At 54.9% G+C, this 17,436-nt stretch overlaps 2 protein-coding genes across 2 annotated transcripts in view; one reads left to right on the top strand and one right to left on the bottom strand.

Moving 5' to 3' along the window:
* Nucleotides 1-8,115: 8,115 nt before the first annotated feature.
* Nucleotides 8,116-13,244, top strand: LOC141735005 (olfactory receptor 14A16-like). The gene is made up of 2 exons (XM_074567421.1): nucleotides 8,116-9,055; nucleotides 13,204-13,244. The coding sequence occupies exons 1-2, from the start codon at nucleotides 8,116-8,118 to the stop codon at nucleotides 13,242-13,244; spliced, it is 981 nt and encodes a 326-aa protein (XP_074423522.1).
* Nucleotides 13,245-15,843: 2,599 nt separating this feature from the next.
* The window catches only part of LOC141735004 (scavenger receptor cysteine-rich type 1 protein M130-like), a 69,494-nt gene continuing 67,901 nt past the window's right edge, over nucleotides 15,844-17,436 (bottom strand). The window contains 4 exon segments of the mRNA XM_074567420.1: nucleotides 15,844-16,139; nucleotides 16,391-16,543; nucleotides 16,758-16,841; nucleotides 17,276-17,389. Of these exon segments, the coding sequence (XP_074423521.1) occupies nucleotides 15,883-16,139; nucleotides 16,391-16,543; nucleotides 16,758-16,841; nucleotides 17,276-17,389 (608 nt within the window). The 3' untranslated portion in view covers nucleotides 15,844-15,882.

Here is a 17,436-nt window from a genome sequence, read left to right as displayed (position 1 = left end):
ATTCCCTCTCAGGTCTCCAACAAGGAGACCTCCAACAAAGGAGTCACCAACGACCATAACCCTTCTTTTCTTCCTTGGGGTTGTGGTTGTGATACGGGCGGTACACCATTCTGACTGTGGAGACATCTCTGGTGTGGATTGCCCATCATCCACATCCTCATTTGACTGGCCTTCCTCAACCAGAACCTCAGATCTGTTCTTCAGAGGTACCAGGGTGGGGGACAAGGTGGGCAAGGAGGGAGTTCGCCTGCTGCCCCGACCATGAATTTCCCTCCATTCACTCTTTTCATTTAGGCTTCTGTCTTCTGCCTGACAGGGCAGGATACAGGGGTCCCTGGATCCCAGTGACTTTCTGATAGGTGCTCCTGCTTCTGTTTCAAGGAGGGCAGAGCCTGGCTCCACCAGTCCTTTTCTTGTTCAGCCTCCCTAATGCTCCTTAACCTTTCGACTTCCTCTCACAGCTCTGACACCAGGCTGAGCAGATGGTTCACCTGTTCACAACGCACACAGCAGCTGTTACAGCTGCCCCGCGTTACCAGTGAAAGGCTCTGGCACCCCCTGCAGCCTGTGACCTGGACGGCTGTATGTTCCTGTGGGAGCTCTCTCTGGGTTCCCACATCCATCCTGGCTAAGGTTGAGAGCACGACCTTCTGCCGGGTGGAGAGCAGAGCTAAACTCCATCCGAGAGGGTGATGACCGCCTTCTTGTGGTGCTCCCCGGTGACGCCCTGGGTGATGCCCATGTGCTGCGTGCTTACTCAGTGCGCAGTGACCAGGTCGCTGTGCTCCCAAAAGGCTTCTTTTATGAGGGGGGAAGTGGTCCCAGCGAGTACGCCTCCTTTAGATCTGCCGCCCGTGCTGCTGGCTCTGCCCACAGCTCCTCAGCAGACCACCCACGAGCGGCCAGTTTCCGGCACAGGCTGGCCGCTTTTCCTCACTTCAAAAAGCCCCCAAAGGAGCCCCTCGCTGGCCCTTTTTGCCATGATTCCCTTCCCCAGTGCGGACTTCCCTGCACAGAGATGGTCACCTCAGCGACTTTCTGTGTGTGCAATTCAATTTAGAATACTATTGTAAGTCTTGTGGTTGCGAGTGTCTGATTTAATTCAGGAAAGTGTCGTACCTGTCCCGTGAACCTTTCCTTTTTTGAATCTTTAAATATGTCACTGTGGTGGTTATAGGAAATTTTGATAAATCACTTTGAGAACTGGCAAATGATGAAGTATTGTTAGAATCATATGACTTAACCCCGTGTTACTAAATCTGAAATTGGTGCCACCTCAAAGTGGGGCAGGATCCCAAATCAACATTCACAACGAGACTGGACATGAGGAGAAGGAAATGTCCCATGAAGGACAGTGCTGTGACTGCTGAGGTCACCCAGAGGGAGCCTGGATCAGCGCAACGCTGGGTGTTCCAAGGACCAGGCAGGGAGGAAGAAGAGCTGTCAGGAAAGGCGAGGAGATGCCCCAGTGGGAGCAAGGGGAGGAAAGAGGTTGGGTGTCCACAGCCCGCAGGTCTTTGTCCCCTTGGCTGTGGCTGTTGTCTTTGCTACCAAGGCCTGAAAGGAGACACCTTAATCTCATGGAACCGGGGCCTCACTGCTTCCTCGCAACCCCCAGGGAGGCCGGGAGGTGTGGTGCCATTGTCCTTCACTCGGCATTGCCTACCCCACACCTCACTGCCCCAGGAGGAGCCCTGAGCCAGTGTGAGGGACAGGATCCCCCTTCCCAGGGCTGGCTGCTTGGCGGGATAAAATACATCAAAGCTTTACTCAGCATCAGCTCCACCTGCACAGTGCCTTTGCCTCCCGGTAATCACAGCTTCCAGTTGCCTGCTCGAACAAATCCATGGGGAGGCTTGGTCTGTCATGGCCCTCAGTGGGGACAATTAATGCTCCAAGACACTTTGGCGTTTGCTTCGGACTTGAATTCCTGCACAGGTTGTTCAAGCTCCTCTCAGTATCTGGCATTCCTGGGCTCAGCAGCAAATACCCCATGGGGCTCGTTAAAGTGCAGAAAGCCCTAAGGAGCCACAGCTCTTCCATGATTTTCTTCAGGGCTTCTAGCCTGGTACAGCTCAGTGGAGAGGTCTCAGGAGTCTACTTAAAGCAGAAGGTTTCAAGAAGCACTTAATAAAAAGGTAATTTTTCATTTGGAAAGGGCTTTTCATTAGTCTTTTTATTTTTCCAGAGGAAATGCTTGCAGCTTTCTCCAGCTGATACTGAACCAGAGGGTCTCCTAAGGAGGACCGGAGAGGTAGCAACTGCCATCTCCTCGAGGTCCCCCACTGTATGGACAACTTGCCCCCCCACCTCCTCCTCCCCCCCACCGTTTCTCTTGGGGCTGCCTGGGACTTGCATTCTTTTCCTACATCAGACTTGTGCGCTGAGTCTGCAGCTGAATGTTCACAGCTCCTTTGCACCAATTCCTGCCCGATTCCCCCGCAGACTTGGCTGTAAATAGACAAGGGATTCTTATTCAATTTGAACAGCCAGAAGGAAAAAATGATACCAATTAATTAAAGAAACCCAATGCATTCCTCCACTATATGCCAAGGCCAAGCCTCCAATAAGCTCCACCTTCCTCAAACCACCACCATGAAAGAAATATGTTGGAGAGATTGATAGGAAGTTCTAAATATACGCACAGTTAGTGAGTTGGCTAAAGAGACAGTGTGGCAGATTAAGTAAACTTTGCCTTATTCTTGGCCAAATTTCCATCCCAGAGCCTTGTCACCAACTCATGTCTCTAGTGATGTCCCTGCCCATGTTACATTATGTGCTTGTTAAACAAAAGTTTTCTTCTCCAGCAAACTCTAGCAAAACTCTTCCTTGGAGACAGTCTCTCCTCAAAGTCCCCTTGCAACCATACAGTGAATTGAGATGCAAGAATAAACTCATTACAGTTCCTTCACGTTAACGAGCTCCCAGGGGAAAGTCACGCAGTGTGGAGGGCCCTGGCAGGAATAAAGAGCCTTGGACGTTCAGCAGGGTCTGCTGAGGGCTGTGGCTGACGAAGCTGCTTCAGGAAATTGAAGCGTGCCTCCCTGGGGGCTGGTTGGAGCAGAAAACCAGAGGCAGTGATTTCAGGGTGACAAAGAAAGGAGGCAGAGACATCCTGTGTGCTGTAGCCCCCTGGATGTGCCCTGCCAAGCCAAGGGGCCCAGTGCTAATCCCCAGCTCGTTGCAATGGGGATGCTTTTGGTCATCACCACATGAGCTTTCCCTCTGCTCACCACCAGGGCCCATACACGCCGAGTGCCTTCCGCACTCTTGCCCCTCAGACTTGGCACGACGCAGCTCCCCCTAAGCCTTTGCCTGGACCCTAACCGTGATCCCTCACCTGCAGCTCTCCTCTGTAGCCCTTCCCTGAACACCAACGCCAAAGCTGAAACCCTCACCACATGCCTCACGCCTAAACCCAAACCCAGCTCCCTCGTCCTGTCACCAACTCAGAGATACTTATTGGAGAGGCCAAGACTGGTGGCAGCCTGGGCTGCAGTGATCAGCCCCTGGTGGAATTCATGATCTGAAGGGATATATGCCAGCTGAAAACTATAGTCAAGACCCTAAACCTTGGGAAAGGAACTCTCAGCTGTTTTGGTCACTGGTAAATGGGACACGTGTGACCCTCTGGAAGTGCAACAAGGCCACGTGCAAGGTCCTGCACCTGGGTCGGGGCAATCCCCAGTATCAATAGAGACGGACTGATGAATGGATTGAGAGCAACCCTGTAGAGAAGGACTTGGGGATACTGGTTTGTGCAACATTGGACAAGAGCCGGCAATGTGCACTTGCAGCCCAGAAAGCCAACCATAGCCTGGGCTGCATCTACAGAAGCGTGGCCAGCAGCTGGGAGGGATTCCCCCTCTCTACTCCAATCTCATAGGACTTCATCTGGAACACTGTGTCCAGTTCTGTGGGCCCCAGCACAAGAACGACATGGACCTGTTAGAGCAGATCAAGAGAATGATCATCAACAATCATGGGAGGGCTGGAAGACTTCTCCTAAGGAGAAAAGCAGAGAGAGTTGAAGTTGTTGAGTCTGGAAACAAAAAGCTCCAAGGACACCTTCTTGCAGCCTTTTAATCTATGAGGGAGGCTTATAAGAGAGAGAGAGAGAGATTTTATCAGGGCCAGTAACGACAGGACAAGGGGCAATGGCTTTACACTGAAAGAGGGTGGATTTAGATTGGACATAGGGAAGAAATTTTTCACAATGAGGGTGGTGGGACACTGGAAAAGGTTGCCCAGAGAAGCTGTGGATTCCCCATCGTTGGCGGTGTTCAGGGTCAGGTAGGGCGGGGCTTTCAGCATCCTGATTGAGTCGCAGATGTCCCTAAAAATCGGGGATTGGACTACATGACCTTTAAACGTCCCTTCAAATCCATGGCATGCTGGGACACTATGAGAGCAGATGTGGCCACACCACTGCTGAGTCAAGGGGGACAATAACTGCCCTTTTCCGGGTGTCCACGGCCCTTCTAACACCACCCCATATGCAGCTGGCCTTAATGGTGCTGAGCCTTTACCAGAGGCTCACATGGCATCCCTCAAAATGCCCAGGCCCCTCTCCTCAGACTCACTCCTCACCTCGTCCTCTCCCACTTTGCCCCTTCTCCTTGAAAAACTTGAGCAGGTTTCTGTTGGCCACATCCCCAGGTGTCTCAAGGTCCCTGTGCACTGAAGCTCCAGAACATCAGCATTTAAATTGCATGTGCAGATGGCTCATGCTGAGTCGTGGTTCCTCTAACAAGACAACTTGAGTAGCTGTACGACAGCAGAGGTAAGAAAAGGGGTTACTAGCGTCATGGATGACATGAGGAGGGTGGAAAGTGCCACTGTCACCATCTCAGAAACACCAAGGGAAGGGCCAACAAGGAAACGGTGAAAAAGAGTTGGCTCTTTGTATGGGAGGGGATGAGGATGATCCAAGAGAAGAACTTGACAGTGGAAAAAGAGTGGAAAAGGGCATGAAATCAGAAGAGAAACATCAAATTGCCTTGGTTGGGAGGGACCTTTCAGATCACCTACTCCAACCATCAACCTAACTCTGACAAAAGCCATCACTAAACCATAGCTCTAAGCACTATGTCTGCCCGTCTTTTAAATACCTCCACGGATGGTGCCTCAACCACCTCCCTGTGCAGCCTGTTCCAATGCTTAATAACCCCTTCAGTTTAAAAACTTTTCCTAATATCCTGTATAAACCTCCCGTCACACAACTAGAGGCCGTTTCCTCTTGTCCTATAGCCTCTTACTTGGAGAAACAGACCGAGCCCCATCTCTCTGCAACCTCCTTTCAGGGAGTTAGAGAGTTAGAAGGTCTCCCCTCAGCCTCCTTTTCTCCAGGCTAAACAACCCCAACTTCCTCAGCCACTCCTCATAAGATTTATCCTCCAGATCCCTCACCAGCTCCGTTGCCCTTCTCTGGACCTGCTCCAGCACCTACGTGTCTTTTTTTGTGGTGAGGGGCCCAAAACTGGACACAGTACTCCAAGTGGGGCCTCACCAGTGCCAAGTACAGGGGGACGATCACTTCCCTACTCCTGCTCACCACACTGTTCCTGATACAGGACAAAATTGGGTTGGCCTTCTTGGCCACCTGGGCACACTGCTGGCTCATATTCAGCCGGCAGTTGACCAACACCCCCAGGTTCTTTCCTGCGGGGCAGCTCTCCAGCCACTCCTCCCCAGGCTTGCAACGCTGCATGGGGTTGGTGTGACCCAAGTGCAGGACCCGGCACTTGGACCTGTTGAACCTCATACCACTGGCCTTGGCCCATCGATCCAGCCTCTCCAGATCCCTCTGCAATGTGTTCCTACCCTCAAGCAGATCGACACTCCCACCTAAATTGGTGTCATCTGCAAACTTACTGAGGGTGCACTCAATCCCCTCGTCCAGATCATTGAAAAAGATCTTAAAGTGAACTGGCCCCAATACCAAGCCCTGGGGAACAAGCATCAGGGTGACCATCTGCACACAAACATTAACAGCTGACCAAAGGGAGCTTGAGTCCAGGGGCAGCTGGAGAAACGCTGGGACTTGGCCAACAGAAATTCTTGAAGTCTTTCAAGGAGAAGTGTCCAGTCCTGCATCCCGGGGAAGAATAACCCCAATGCAGCAGGACAGGCTGGGACCTGATGTGCTGAGCAGTGACCCTGCGGAGACGGGGCTGGGCACCCTGAGGGACGCCTCATGAGCCAGTGGTGCACGCTCACTATGAACAAGGCCGGCTGTCTACGGGGCTGCAGGAGGAGGAGCGTGTGTCCCCCTGGCAACTAGAGTCACCTTCCCCTTTGACTCAGCACTGCTGTGGCCCAACGCACACAGCTGTGTCGCAGCGTGCGGCTCCCCATTTTGGAGAAGTGGAGAGGACCTGGAGAGTGTCCAGAGGAGGTCTGCCACGATGGCCTTTAGGGCCAAGTGCACGTGCGCTTGGTGGAGAGGCTGAGGGACCTGGGCTTCTCTGGCCCAGTGGCAGGGAGGCTCTGGGCACTATTGGAATAGCCTGAACCTGGTTGAAGGGTTGTTTCAGAGACAACGGATCTTTTCTTTGGTGGGAAACAGCAGGAGAAAGAAAAAATGCAACAAAGGGCAGCTTGGGAGGTGGAGACTGGACACCAGGAGAAAGAAATGCCACTGCAAGGGCAGTGCTGTGCTGCAACAGATCACCCAGAGGGAGTCGGGATCAGCCCAAGGCGTTGTGTTTCAGGAACAGCCAAGGACGATGGAGAGAGATGAGTAAAGGCAGTGAGACGCTGAGGGGAGAGCAAGACGGGGAAGCAGGGGGTTGTCTGCAGCCTGCAGGGGAAGAGGAGCAGATGTGGGACACCATAGCACAGACAGGGGTGCAGACGATCAAGGGAGTTGGCAAGGCTGAAAGCCCCCAACAGTGCTTATGTCTTTCTCCTCTTGGCTGTGGCTGTTGTCTGTGCCACCAAGGCTACCAGAAGACACCTTATCCTTACAGCACTAGGGCCTTAGCGCCTCCTCTTCCCCACCCGGGAGCCGTCATTCTGTCTTTCTGCCCTTGGCATTGCACGTCCTCCCATCACAATGCCCCAGGAAGAGCCCTGAGCTGTGCTTGTGGGGCAGGATCTCCCTTCCCAGGGGCTGGAGGCCAGGGCTTGGCCCTTTGCCTTCCTCTCACACATTCAGCATTAGCCAGCGTCAGAGACACCTCTCCATTGCCTTTGCCTACCTGCCCTCACCGCCTCCAGTTTTCCCTTGAACGAGCCTCCAGGAGCCTTTGGCAGTAATGGCCCTCAGTGGGACCCATTAACGCTCCAAGAAACTTGCAAAATTACATCTGACGTTGACTTCTGGAGAGGTTTCATCAGCTTCCCCTGTGTCTGAGCTTCATGGACTCAGCACCAAAACCACCAGAGAGGGCATTAAAATGCCTTGGGCTGGTCCTGCTCAGTATAGAAATGGGGGTTGGCCGGGCGGCAGGAATCCGTGTTCGCTGCTCGGGATGGGCATCGGGTGGTAAGCAATTGTGCTGCATCACTCCTGGTTTCCTATTTTCTTTTACAATGATTGTTATTTTCTTTCCCGTTACTGGTCTATCAAACTGGCTGTATCTCAACCCATGAGATTTTCATTCCTTTTTCTCCCTCTTCTCCCTATCCCTCTGCAGGGGGTCGGGGGGCAGTGAGTGAAGAGCTGCATGGTCTTTACCCCCCGTCAAGGCTGAGGAGTGAGCTGGCTCTGCTCATGTCACTGCAGCTTTAGGACAACCAGGAGTTTCCCTGAGGTTTTCCTGCAGGAATATGCTGAGCAGCTCCTCTGCGTTACAAGTGGATCACAGATGAGGTAACTAGTGAATGGCAGAAGCTGTAACCCCTTTCCCAAATCCCCGCTGCTGTGGAGCAGGGATGACTCCTTGGGAGCCCACAAGCAGAGCTCTGCTCCTCACGGCACACTTGGCCAGCAACAATGAGAGCTCCAACAAGGGCAATGCAGAAAGCTCCCGCAAAAAAGGACAAAGGCAAAGTGTGTTTTCGGGGCTTGGGTTTGGAAGGGCAGGCAATGGGAAGAGATTTGCTCAGAGCTGTCCTGACTTGTGAGTGTGCTTTCCTCCTTTGGCAGTACCTCGGGAACAAAGGGATCCGATGTCCAACGGCAGCTCCATCACCCACTTCCCCCTCCTGGTATTCGCAGACACGCGGGAGCTGCAGCTCTTGCACTTCTGCCTCTTCCTGGGCATCCACCTGGCTGCCCTCCTGGGCAATGGCCTCATCATCACTGCCGTAGCCTGTGACCACCGCCTCCACACCCCCATGTACTTCTTCCTCCTCAACCTCGCCCTCCTCGACCTGGGTGCCATCTCCACCACTCTGCCCAAAGCCATGGCCAACTCCCTCTGGAACACCAGGGCCATCTCTTACACTGGATGTGTTGCACAGCTCTTTCTATTTCTCACCTTGATGTCAGCAGAGTTTTATCTTCTGACAGTCATGGCCTATGACCGCTACGTGGCCATCTGCAAACCCCTGCACTATGGGTCCCTCCTGCGCAGCAGAGCTTGTGTCCACATGGCAGCAGCTGCCTGGGGCAATGGCTTTCTCTATGCTGTGCTGCACACAGCTAATACATTTTCAATACCTCTCTGCCAAGGGAATGGCCTAGACCAGTTCTTCTGTGAAACTCCCCAGATCCTCAAGCTCTCCTGCTCACAATCAGATTACCTCAGGGAAGCTGGCCTTCTGGTGGTTAGTGCTTTTGGCTTTTTGGGATGTTTTGTTTTCATTGCGGTGTCCTATGTGCAGATCTTCAGGGCTGTGACGAGGATCCCCTCACAGCAGGGAAGACAGAAAGCCTTTTCCACGTGCCTCCCTCACCTGGCCGTGGTTTCCCTCTTTATCACCACTGGGGTGATTTCCACCCTGAAGCCGCCCTCCGTCTCCTCTTCATTCCTGAATCTAGTGCTGTCATTTCTGTACTCGGTGGTGCCTCCAGCAGTGAACCCCCTCATCTACAGCCTGAGGAACCAGGAGCTCAAGGATGCCCTGAGGAAACTGATTGGACATTTTTTCATCAGCCATAGACTGTGTACCTTCCTCTGCAAAGGATTCACAGCATCTGGTGTGACAAGCATTCACTATTCCTCCTCTCCTCCTTAACTTTTCACCTCTCGGCTGTGACACAAAACATTTCTGTAAATAAAGACTCAGTCTCTCTGTGTGTTTAAATAAAATACATGAACCAGCTCCAACTTCTTTGTCTGAGACCCATCAGCAGCAGGGCTGAATAAACGGGAGATGAGAAGACCTTTCTGGCTGCAGCAGCCTGGGGCAGGCTGTCCCAGTGCCACTCTGTCACTGGGGCGGCAGGAGCTGCCTGAGGGTCCCCAGGGCCAGGGCTCTTGTACTGGGCTGGGGAGAGGGGATGGCAGTGAGGGGCTGCAGACCCCTCAGAATATCCTGGGGAGGAGGACACAGGGGCCCACTGACTGCCTTTGCCTTGTGCCCACATGCCCCCCATCTCTGGGGCTGACCCTCCTCTGCCCCCCAGCAGCTGCGGTGCCCTTCAGAGGGGCTGTGGCTGTGGAGCGAGTGCCCAGAGCTCTGCAGCACCCTGGGGCAGGCTCTGCTGTTGGGCCAGCGCAGACTGGGCTGGGATGGAGAGCGGGCAGGGGAGGTGGCAGAGCTTGGAGGGAGCTGGGCTGGGCTGGAAAGTGCCCAGGAGGAAAAATCCTCGGAGTGCAGCTTGTACCGTGTGCCCACGTGGGGTGAGGACTCACACCAGAGTGTTTGTGGTGCAGAGCCAGGGCTTGTGGAATTGGTGTCCATCTCCAGGGTTTGGTAGTGGTGGGGCTGAAGGGACGGTCCTCTGTGAGAAGAGACCAGGGGCTGCTTCCGTGCCAGACAGAGCTGGTTCCAGACGTCTCCAAAAGAAACCCACCGCTGGCCAAAACTGAGCCCATCAACGAGGGTGGTGGAACTTCTGTGAGAGTGTATTTAAGAGAGGACACAAGTGCTCGAGTGGGAGAGGAGTGAGGGAAAAAGCAGTGTGAGAAACAGCCCTGAAAACACCAGGGTGAGTGAAGAAGGAGGGAGAGGAGGTGCTACAAGTGCCAGAGCAGATGGTCTCCTGCAGCCTGTGGAGAATACCACAGTAGAGCAGGTATTTCCCTGCAGCCTAAGGAGAGGAGCACAGCAGAGGAGGTAATCCCTGCACTTGGTGGAGGACCCAACACTGGAGAGGTTGGATATTTCCTGAAAGAATTTCAGCTTGAGGAGAGCCCATGCTGTAGCAGGTTTGTCTCGAAAGACTGTAGCCTGTAAGAGGGACCCCATGGGAAAAGTGGTAGAAGGAAGGAGCAGCAGAGAGGAATTGTTATGGACTGACCAGGACCCCCATTCCCCATCGCCCTGCACTGCTCAGGAGGAAGGAGGGAGAGGAGCTGGGAACGAAGCAGCAAAGCTCAGCAAGGGAAAAAATGTGTGGGAGGAGGCTTTCCAGGCGATAAGGTCTTCCATCGGTCCTATGCTTCTTTGGCCCTCAGCCTTTGCAGCTGCACATGCCTGGCCTGCCCACTTACCTTCACTACTGTCCCCTTTGTACGAGGCCCACACACATCTTGGCACGCCCAGCGTAACGTGGCCTCCACCAAAGCTGGAGCCCACCTGGGCTTGGAGGCAGGGAGGGACCCGGTCCCCTCTGTCTGGGGCTGGGCACAACTTTTCCCTGGGAACCTCCCTGAGGAGAACTCCTCGTCTGTGTCAGCCTGGGGCCCGGCAGGGGTGGCCCAGGGACAAGGGCTGCTGGGGCAGGGATGAAGGAGCTCAGCTGGGAGAGCGTTAGACTGAAGATCTAAAGGTGCCTGGTTCAGCCCTGGGCTTCAGCAGTGATTTTTCTCCCTCTGCTTTTTGCAGAGCCCGTCTGCCGCCTTCCAGCCTGCCCCAGCCCTGCTTGCTCCTTCACCTCTTGCCAGAGCACTGTCCCTGCCCTGGACCTGCACATCTGCGCCTTAGAAGGAGCCTTCCTCCAGCCCCACAAGTCCCCAGCCTCCCCCTGGGCAGGACTCTCCACTCAGGGCTGCTTTGGGGTGGTCTCCAGCTGTGCCTCCTTCCCTGCTCCACAGGATCGGGATGTGTCCTCTGCGGGGTCTCGGAACGACCCAGTTCCTCTCCTCTTTGTCATGCTCAATGGTGCAGAGTCTGTTCCCCTCCTCAGGCGCCTCCTGCACCTTGTCTTCAGTTCCCAGAGCAGAGGCCACTGGACCCATAGTCTCAGGGAGAGGCACTCCCTGGAGCTGCGGCCTGAATGGCAGCATCCTTCCCCCGGGGGGGTGTTGCAGTGAGACCTCTGATGTGCCCAGGACAGCTGACAAAGCCACGCTGAGGATCACCCACCGGAGTGCATGGCCATCGGTATTGTTTAGTCACACGCTGTCCTGAGCAGAATTTCTTGGCCCCCTTTGCCCTCCTGCTCCAATGACTGGTAACACGCCAATATGCTCCTCTCTGGGCATCAGCCCCATGGAGATGGACACCTGCCCTTCACCCCACCTCCAGGGATGCTGTGGGGCAGAGGGGTGCAGGAGGAGGCCCGCTACATGGATGAGGGCGTGTAAGCTTTCTGCCCCCATGTTGCCCCATCGCACACCCTGGGGTGCCATCAGAGCCTGGGGGCACCTCACCCCAGGGAGGGCATGTCCCTCACCTTGTTGTACTTCTCCTCCTGTTCCGCTGCGCCCAGATGTGGCACGCAGGGGGGTTGCCCTTGCCCTGGGGGGCAGAGGAGGCTCAGGAGTTTTCTCCTCTCCGTTGGCCCTGGAGGGGGCCAGAGCGTGGGAGCAGCACCTGCAGCCAGAGCCTCCTTCTGCCCCATCGCCCTTCAGAGACGCTGGAGGGGCAGTGCTCTGCAGTGCAGCCCTGTGCTGGGATCAGGCCCCAGGGGAGAGGCAGTGCGGACTTCCCCCATCTCAGGAGGGCTCAAGTGCTGTTTCCTGCAGAGGGTCCCTGGGCACCCAGGGGACAAAGGGGCTGTGCTTGTCACAGACCCCTCATGGGAGGAGAGTGTCTCCTGCTGGGAAGGCTCCAGAGGGTGTAGCTCAGTGGCAGAGCACCCACTTTGCATGTGGGAGATCCTGGCTTCCATCCCCAGCATCTCCAAGGGGGTTCTTCCCTGAATGCCCAGCCTCAGGGAATCATAGAATCATAGAATCATAGAATCTTCATGGTTGGAAAGGACCTTTGAGATCATCGAGTCCAACCATACACACACACACACAAAAAAAAAATCCCCAAAAACCCCAACAACCTGCAATCTGTGCCATTCAGAGAATGCTCTGAAATGCCAAGTCTAGACGTTCCTTAAACACCTCTAGGGATGGTGACTCAACCCCCTCCCTGGGCAGGCTGTTCCAGTGCCTGACCACTCTGTCAGTAAAGTCATTCTTCCTAATATCTAACCTAAACCTCCCCTGCCGCAGCTTCAGACCATTTCCTTTGGTCCTGTCATTATTCACCTGGGAGAAGAGGCCAACACCGACTTCTCTACACCCTCCTTTCATAGAATCATAGAATCATAGAATCATAGGGTTGGAAGGGACCTCTGGAGATCATCTAGTCCAACCCCCCTGCCAGAGCAGGGTCACCTAGAGCAGGTTACACAGGAACATGTCCAGGCGGGTTTTGAATGTCTCCAGAGTTGGAGACTCCACTACCTCTCTGGGCAGCCTGTTCCAGTGCTCTGTCACCCTCAGGGTAAAGAAGTTCCTCCTCATGTTTAGGTGGAACTTCCTATGTTCAAGTTTGTGCCCATTGCCTCTTGTCCTGTCCCCGGGCACCACTGAAAAGAGCCTGGCCCCATCCTCCTGACACCCACCCTTTAAGTATTTATAAGCATTGATAAGGTCACCCCTCAGCCGTCTTTTTTCCAGACTGAAGAGACCCAAATCCCTCAGCCTTTCCTCATAAGAGAGGTGTTCCAGTCCCCCAATCATCTTTGTAGCCCTCTGCTGCACCCTTTCCAGCAGTTCCCTGTCCCTCTTGAACCGGGGAGCCCAGAACTGGACACAGTACTCCAGGTGCGGCCTCACCAAGGCAGAGTAGAGGGGGAGGATGACCTCCCTCGACCTGCTGGCCACGCTCTTCTTGATGCACCCCAGGATGCCATTGGCCTTCTTGGCCACAAGGGCACATTGCTGACTCATGGTCATCCTGTTGTCCACCAGGACTCCCAAACTTCAGGGACTCCCAACTTCAGACTCTACAACTTCAGGGAGTTGTAGAGGGCAATGAGGTCTCCCCTCAGCCTCCTCTTCTCCAAGCTAAACATGCCCAGCTCCCTCAGCCTCTCCTCATATGCCCTGGTCTCCAGACCCCTCACCAGCCTGGTCGCTCTCCTCTGGACACGCTCCAGCACCTCAATGTCCCTCTTGTACAGAGGGGCCCAGAACTGAACACAGCACTCGAGGTGAGGCCTCACCAGTGCCAAGTACAGAGGCACCATCACTTCCCTGCTCCTGCTGGCCACGCTGTTCCTGATACAAGCCAGAATGCTGTTGGCCTTCTTGGCCACCTGGGCACACTGCTGGCTCATGTGAAGCTGGCCGTCCAGCAGCACCCCCAGGTCCTTTTCTGACGGGCAGCTTTCCAGCCACTCTTCCCCAAGCCTGTAGCGTTGCTTGGGGTTGTTGTGACCGAAATGCAGGACCCGGCACTTGGCCTTATTAAACCTCACACAGTTGGCCTTGGCCCATCGATCCAGCCTGTCCAGGGCCCTCTGGAGAGCCTTCCTACCCTCCAGCAGATCAACACTCCCACCCAGTTTGGTGTCATCTGCAAACTTACTGAGGGTGCGCTCAATCCCCTCATCCACATCATTGATAAAGATATTAAACAAAACTGGCCCCAAAACTGAGCCCCGAGGGACACCACTGGCGACCGGCCGCCAAGAGGATTTCACCCCATTAATCACAACTCTCTGGGCACGGCCATCCAGCCAGGTTTTTACCCAGCGAAGAGTACACTTGTCTATGCCAGGATTCGCCAGCTTCTCCAGGAGAAGGCTGTGGGGGACGGTGTCAAAGGCCTTGCCAAAGTCCAGATAGACAACGTCCACAGCCTTCCCCGCATCCAGAAGGCGGGTGACATGGTCATAGAGAGAGATCAGGTTGGTTAAGCGGGACCTCCCCTTCTTAAACCCCTGCTGGCTGGCCCTGATCCCTTGGCTGCCCTGCGCTTGCCATGAGAGCTCACTCAGGGTGATCCTCTCCATGATCTTTCCTGGTACCGAGGTCAGGCTGACAGGCCTGTAGTTCCCCACATCCTCCTTCTGGAATAATTACTAAATTGGCCAAGAATACAAAAATACAGCATTGTTCACACATTAAGGAAAGTCATAAAATCAAGAGGCTTCTGAGGTAGAATACAGCCGCAGCCAGCACACGAAGAATGCCACATCTGTGATTCCCTGTCTCATGTTGTTTGTGAAACTACACAAGGGACGGAACGGAACGCGCTTGTTCTGTGGCCTTTCCTTGTGACGAATAGCAGATATGGGGACGAGATGCTACTACAGAACAGATAAGCGGCCTACGCACTACCCAAGCCAACATTTCATCAAATGTTGATGAAATGCTGTCCTTTGTGCGAACTTTGCTCAGCACAATGTACCAAAACACACCTCCATCCCGGAGGCTATCCACCCCCGAGGTGTGAACACTCCTCCTTGAATACATTAATCATAATAAAAGTACGTATGACTAAAGTCACTCAAACTCCACTTTGAAGATAAAAAAATAGTATAAAAATAGCCCAAAAGAGAGGGGATGTCAGGGAAGACACCATCGCGAAGAATTCCACCGCTGATTTCCGGGATCAGTCGACGGGCTGAGCCTCTCTTCCCCCCCATAGGGACGCCTTTGGGTAAGACTGCGATTACACCGAGTGCTTTCTCGGGACTTAGAAATTTCTCTAGAGAATCTCTACCCTACATTTATAGCCAGGCTGTATCGTTTATAATTTTGTCGCACCTTTGTATACTTAACAATATCTTTATTTGCACGTGCTTTGTAGACAGTGTATTTATCACTGGCAATCCTAAAGAACCTGTATATCTGTTGTTTAAATAAACTGCACTGTTTCAGTAGCTGGTCGTTTCGCTTTCTCACTGAACGCGACCAAAACTTGAGAGAGGCCGTGCTAGTTCAGGAGCACGACTAGACTGAAGGTGCAGTCCACTATTAGTGTATCCAAATCGTAATAGTTTAATACATATTAAAAGCGATTGGGCTGATAGTGCTGAATTGGGCATCACTCAGAACTTAAACCTAGCCGCACCTGGCCTCCCACCTCGGTGAGGAGTATTAGAACGCAAGGGGGTTTATCTTCTGCCAAAACCGCTTGGCCCCTTTTCGCACAACACTCCTTCTGACCCTTCTTGTAGATGGGCGTCACATTAGCCACCCTCCAGTCATCTGGTACCTCCCCTGTTGACCAAGATAGTTGATAAATGATGGAAAGGCTGGAGCTGGAGCCTCTGGCCCTCTGCAGGCACTGTGGGCCTGCCCTGCCCAGCCAGGGTCTGGCTGTGGGGTGAGGAGGGCTGTGTGCGCTGCCTCTTTGGAGCCCCCTCTCAGGAGAGAGGCGGGCAGCTGTGCTGGACCTGAGCTCAGCTCACTGCCCTGCACCACACACCCACCCAAGACGTGCCCCCTCCCCACCGCCATGTCTTTGGGCTCTGGTTTCCTCCAGCCACCCTTGGGGAGACACTAAAGCACCTGGGCAGGCAAGTACAGCTCTGGCTCAAAGGCTTTTAATAAGAACCGATATGGGGGCCCCTGTGTAAAAACAGGGGAATCAAAATCGAGGAAACCCCTGGCAGTTTCTGCTGCCCGTGGGAAAAGGGAGAGGGTTCCCTGGTGCTCACGGCTCTCCCAGCTGCACAGACCTCTCCTCCCTCCTGGCTGCCCCCAGCTGCACTGCAGGGACGGGCTCTCCTGGCCCGGGGCTCAGGGACTGTTGTGCACTGAGCTCCGGTGTCACAGCCTCTGTGTCCTCAGGGGGATGTGCCACAGACACCTCTTCAGCATCGTCATAGCCCGTGCTCTCTGGGGACAGGGATCAGCCATCCCCCTTAGCTCCGGGGGCACCAGCACCTCTCTGGGAGAGCAGGTTTGGCCCTGCAAGAAGCAAGGCAGGCCATTGCATGTTCACCCCATGGGGTGCCTCTCCTGGGCTGTACGTCACCTTCCTCCCTTCTCCTCACCAGTCCTGAGACGTTCAGCTCCCTCTCCCACCCACAGTCCCCCCAAGGAAAAACTCCTGGGGCAGGTTCCCCCACCCCAGCACATTGGGCTCTCGTTGTGACAGCGAATTATCCAATGCCAGGGATGCCACCCCAGGAACCAGCAGCTCTTTCTTTCCCTCTCACCTCCAGGGGTATCCGTGGGTCCGGATCCTTCCTCTGCCACCCTGGGCATTTCCCAGTCTTCCTGCCCAGGGGAAGGATCCTCCCCAGGGTCAGAAACCTCCCTGGCACCATCATAGCCATCAGCTGGGTCACCTCCAGGCAGGACAGGGATGTCTGAAAGGAGAGGAGAGCTGGTGACAGTGAGAAGATGCGTTCTGCAGAGCAGAGGATGGGAGGATGCGCAGGGACGTGGGGCTCCGACGTCGGTGTTTGCAGCCCCACAGGAGATCCCGCCCGTCCTCCCAGCTCCGAGGGTGACGCTCAGTGACACTGCTGTCCATCACATGTCTGCAGGGAGGAGAGGTCCACCCCTTCCTGCCCCCATTACCTGGTGCTGACCCCAGACCATCCTCCTCCTTGCTGTCCCCGGGGTAGGGCTGCAGCTTGCTCAGGGACCCCTCTGAATAGGAGCCTGGAGAGAGGCCCAGCAGGTGTGAGGGGAGTGCGCTCTGCTGACCCAGCTTGTGCTCAGTGCTGCTGGGGACGTGGGACCCACAGAGCCACGGCTGCACGGGGACGAGGGCTCAGGGCTCACCCTGCTGCCCTGGGACAAAGCCCATCTCCAAGGGCCTGCCAGAGCTGCCCTGGGACAGCCCCTTCCCTCACCCCTCAGGTGTCCCCCAGGGTGCAGGGGCAGGCAGAGAGGGGCTGTCCCCAAATGGGACGCGCAGAGCAGATGGGGAGAAAGCTTCTCTCCTGGGCCCAGGACATGGGTGCTCCCCACACAGATCCAACAGCCCCACAACCGCACGAACCATGGGTTAGGGGGCTGCAGGGGTCAACCCTGGGTGGCAGCCAGGGGAAAGAGCACTGTAGATGTGTCCTCAATGAGGGACGCACACCAACCTGAGCCGCTGAACCTTGCCTGCTTCTGCCATGCTGGGCTGGAACCGATCTCCTCGTACATGGCCTCGGGGAAGGGCTCCTGAGCTCTCTCAGAGCCCGTGGACAGAGGCAGGGCTGGCCCAGGGATGGTCAGAGAGGGGATGGGATCCCGCAGAGAGCAC

This window comes from Larus michahellis, chromosome 27 (assembly GCF_964199755.1).
Source record: "Larus michahellis chromosome 27, bLarMic1.1, whole genome shotgun sequence".
Lineage (NCBI taxonomy): Eukaryota > Metazoa > Chordata > Aves > Charadriiformes > Laridae > Larus > Larus michahellis.
The sequence above is the reverse complement of the archived record's forward strand: the minus strand, read 5'-3'. Positions and strand labels throughout refer to the sequence as shown.

What these genes read in the sequence shown, in the direction of transcription:
- LOC141735005 (XM_074567421.1), top strand. Translation starts at nt 8,116, where the DNA reads ATGTCCAACGGCAGCTCCATCACCCACTTCCCCCTCCTGGTATTCGCA. An exon ending in TTTCATCAGCCATAGACTGT is followed by an intron (nt 9,056 to 13,203) that starts GTACCTTCCTCT and finishes CCCAAACTTCAG; the next exon opens with GGACTCCCAACTTCAGACTC.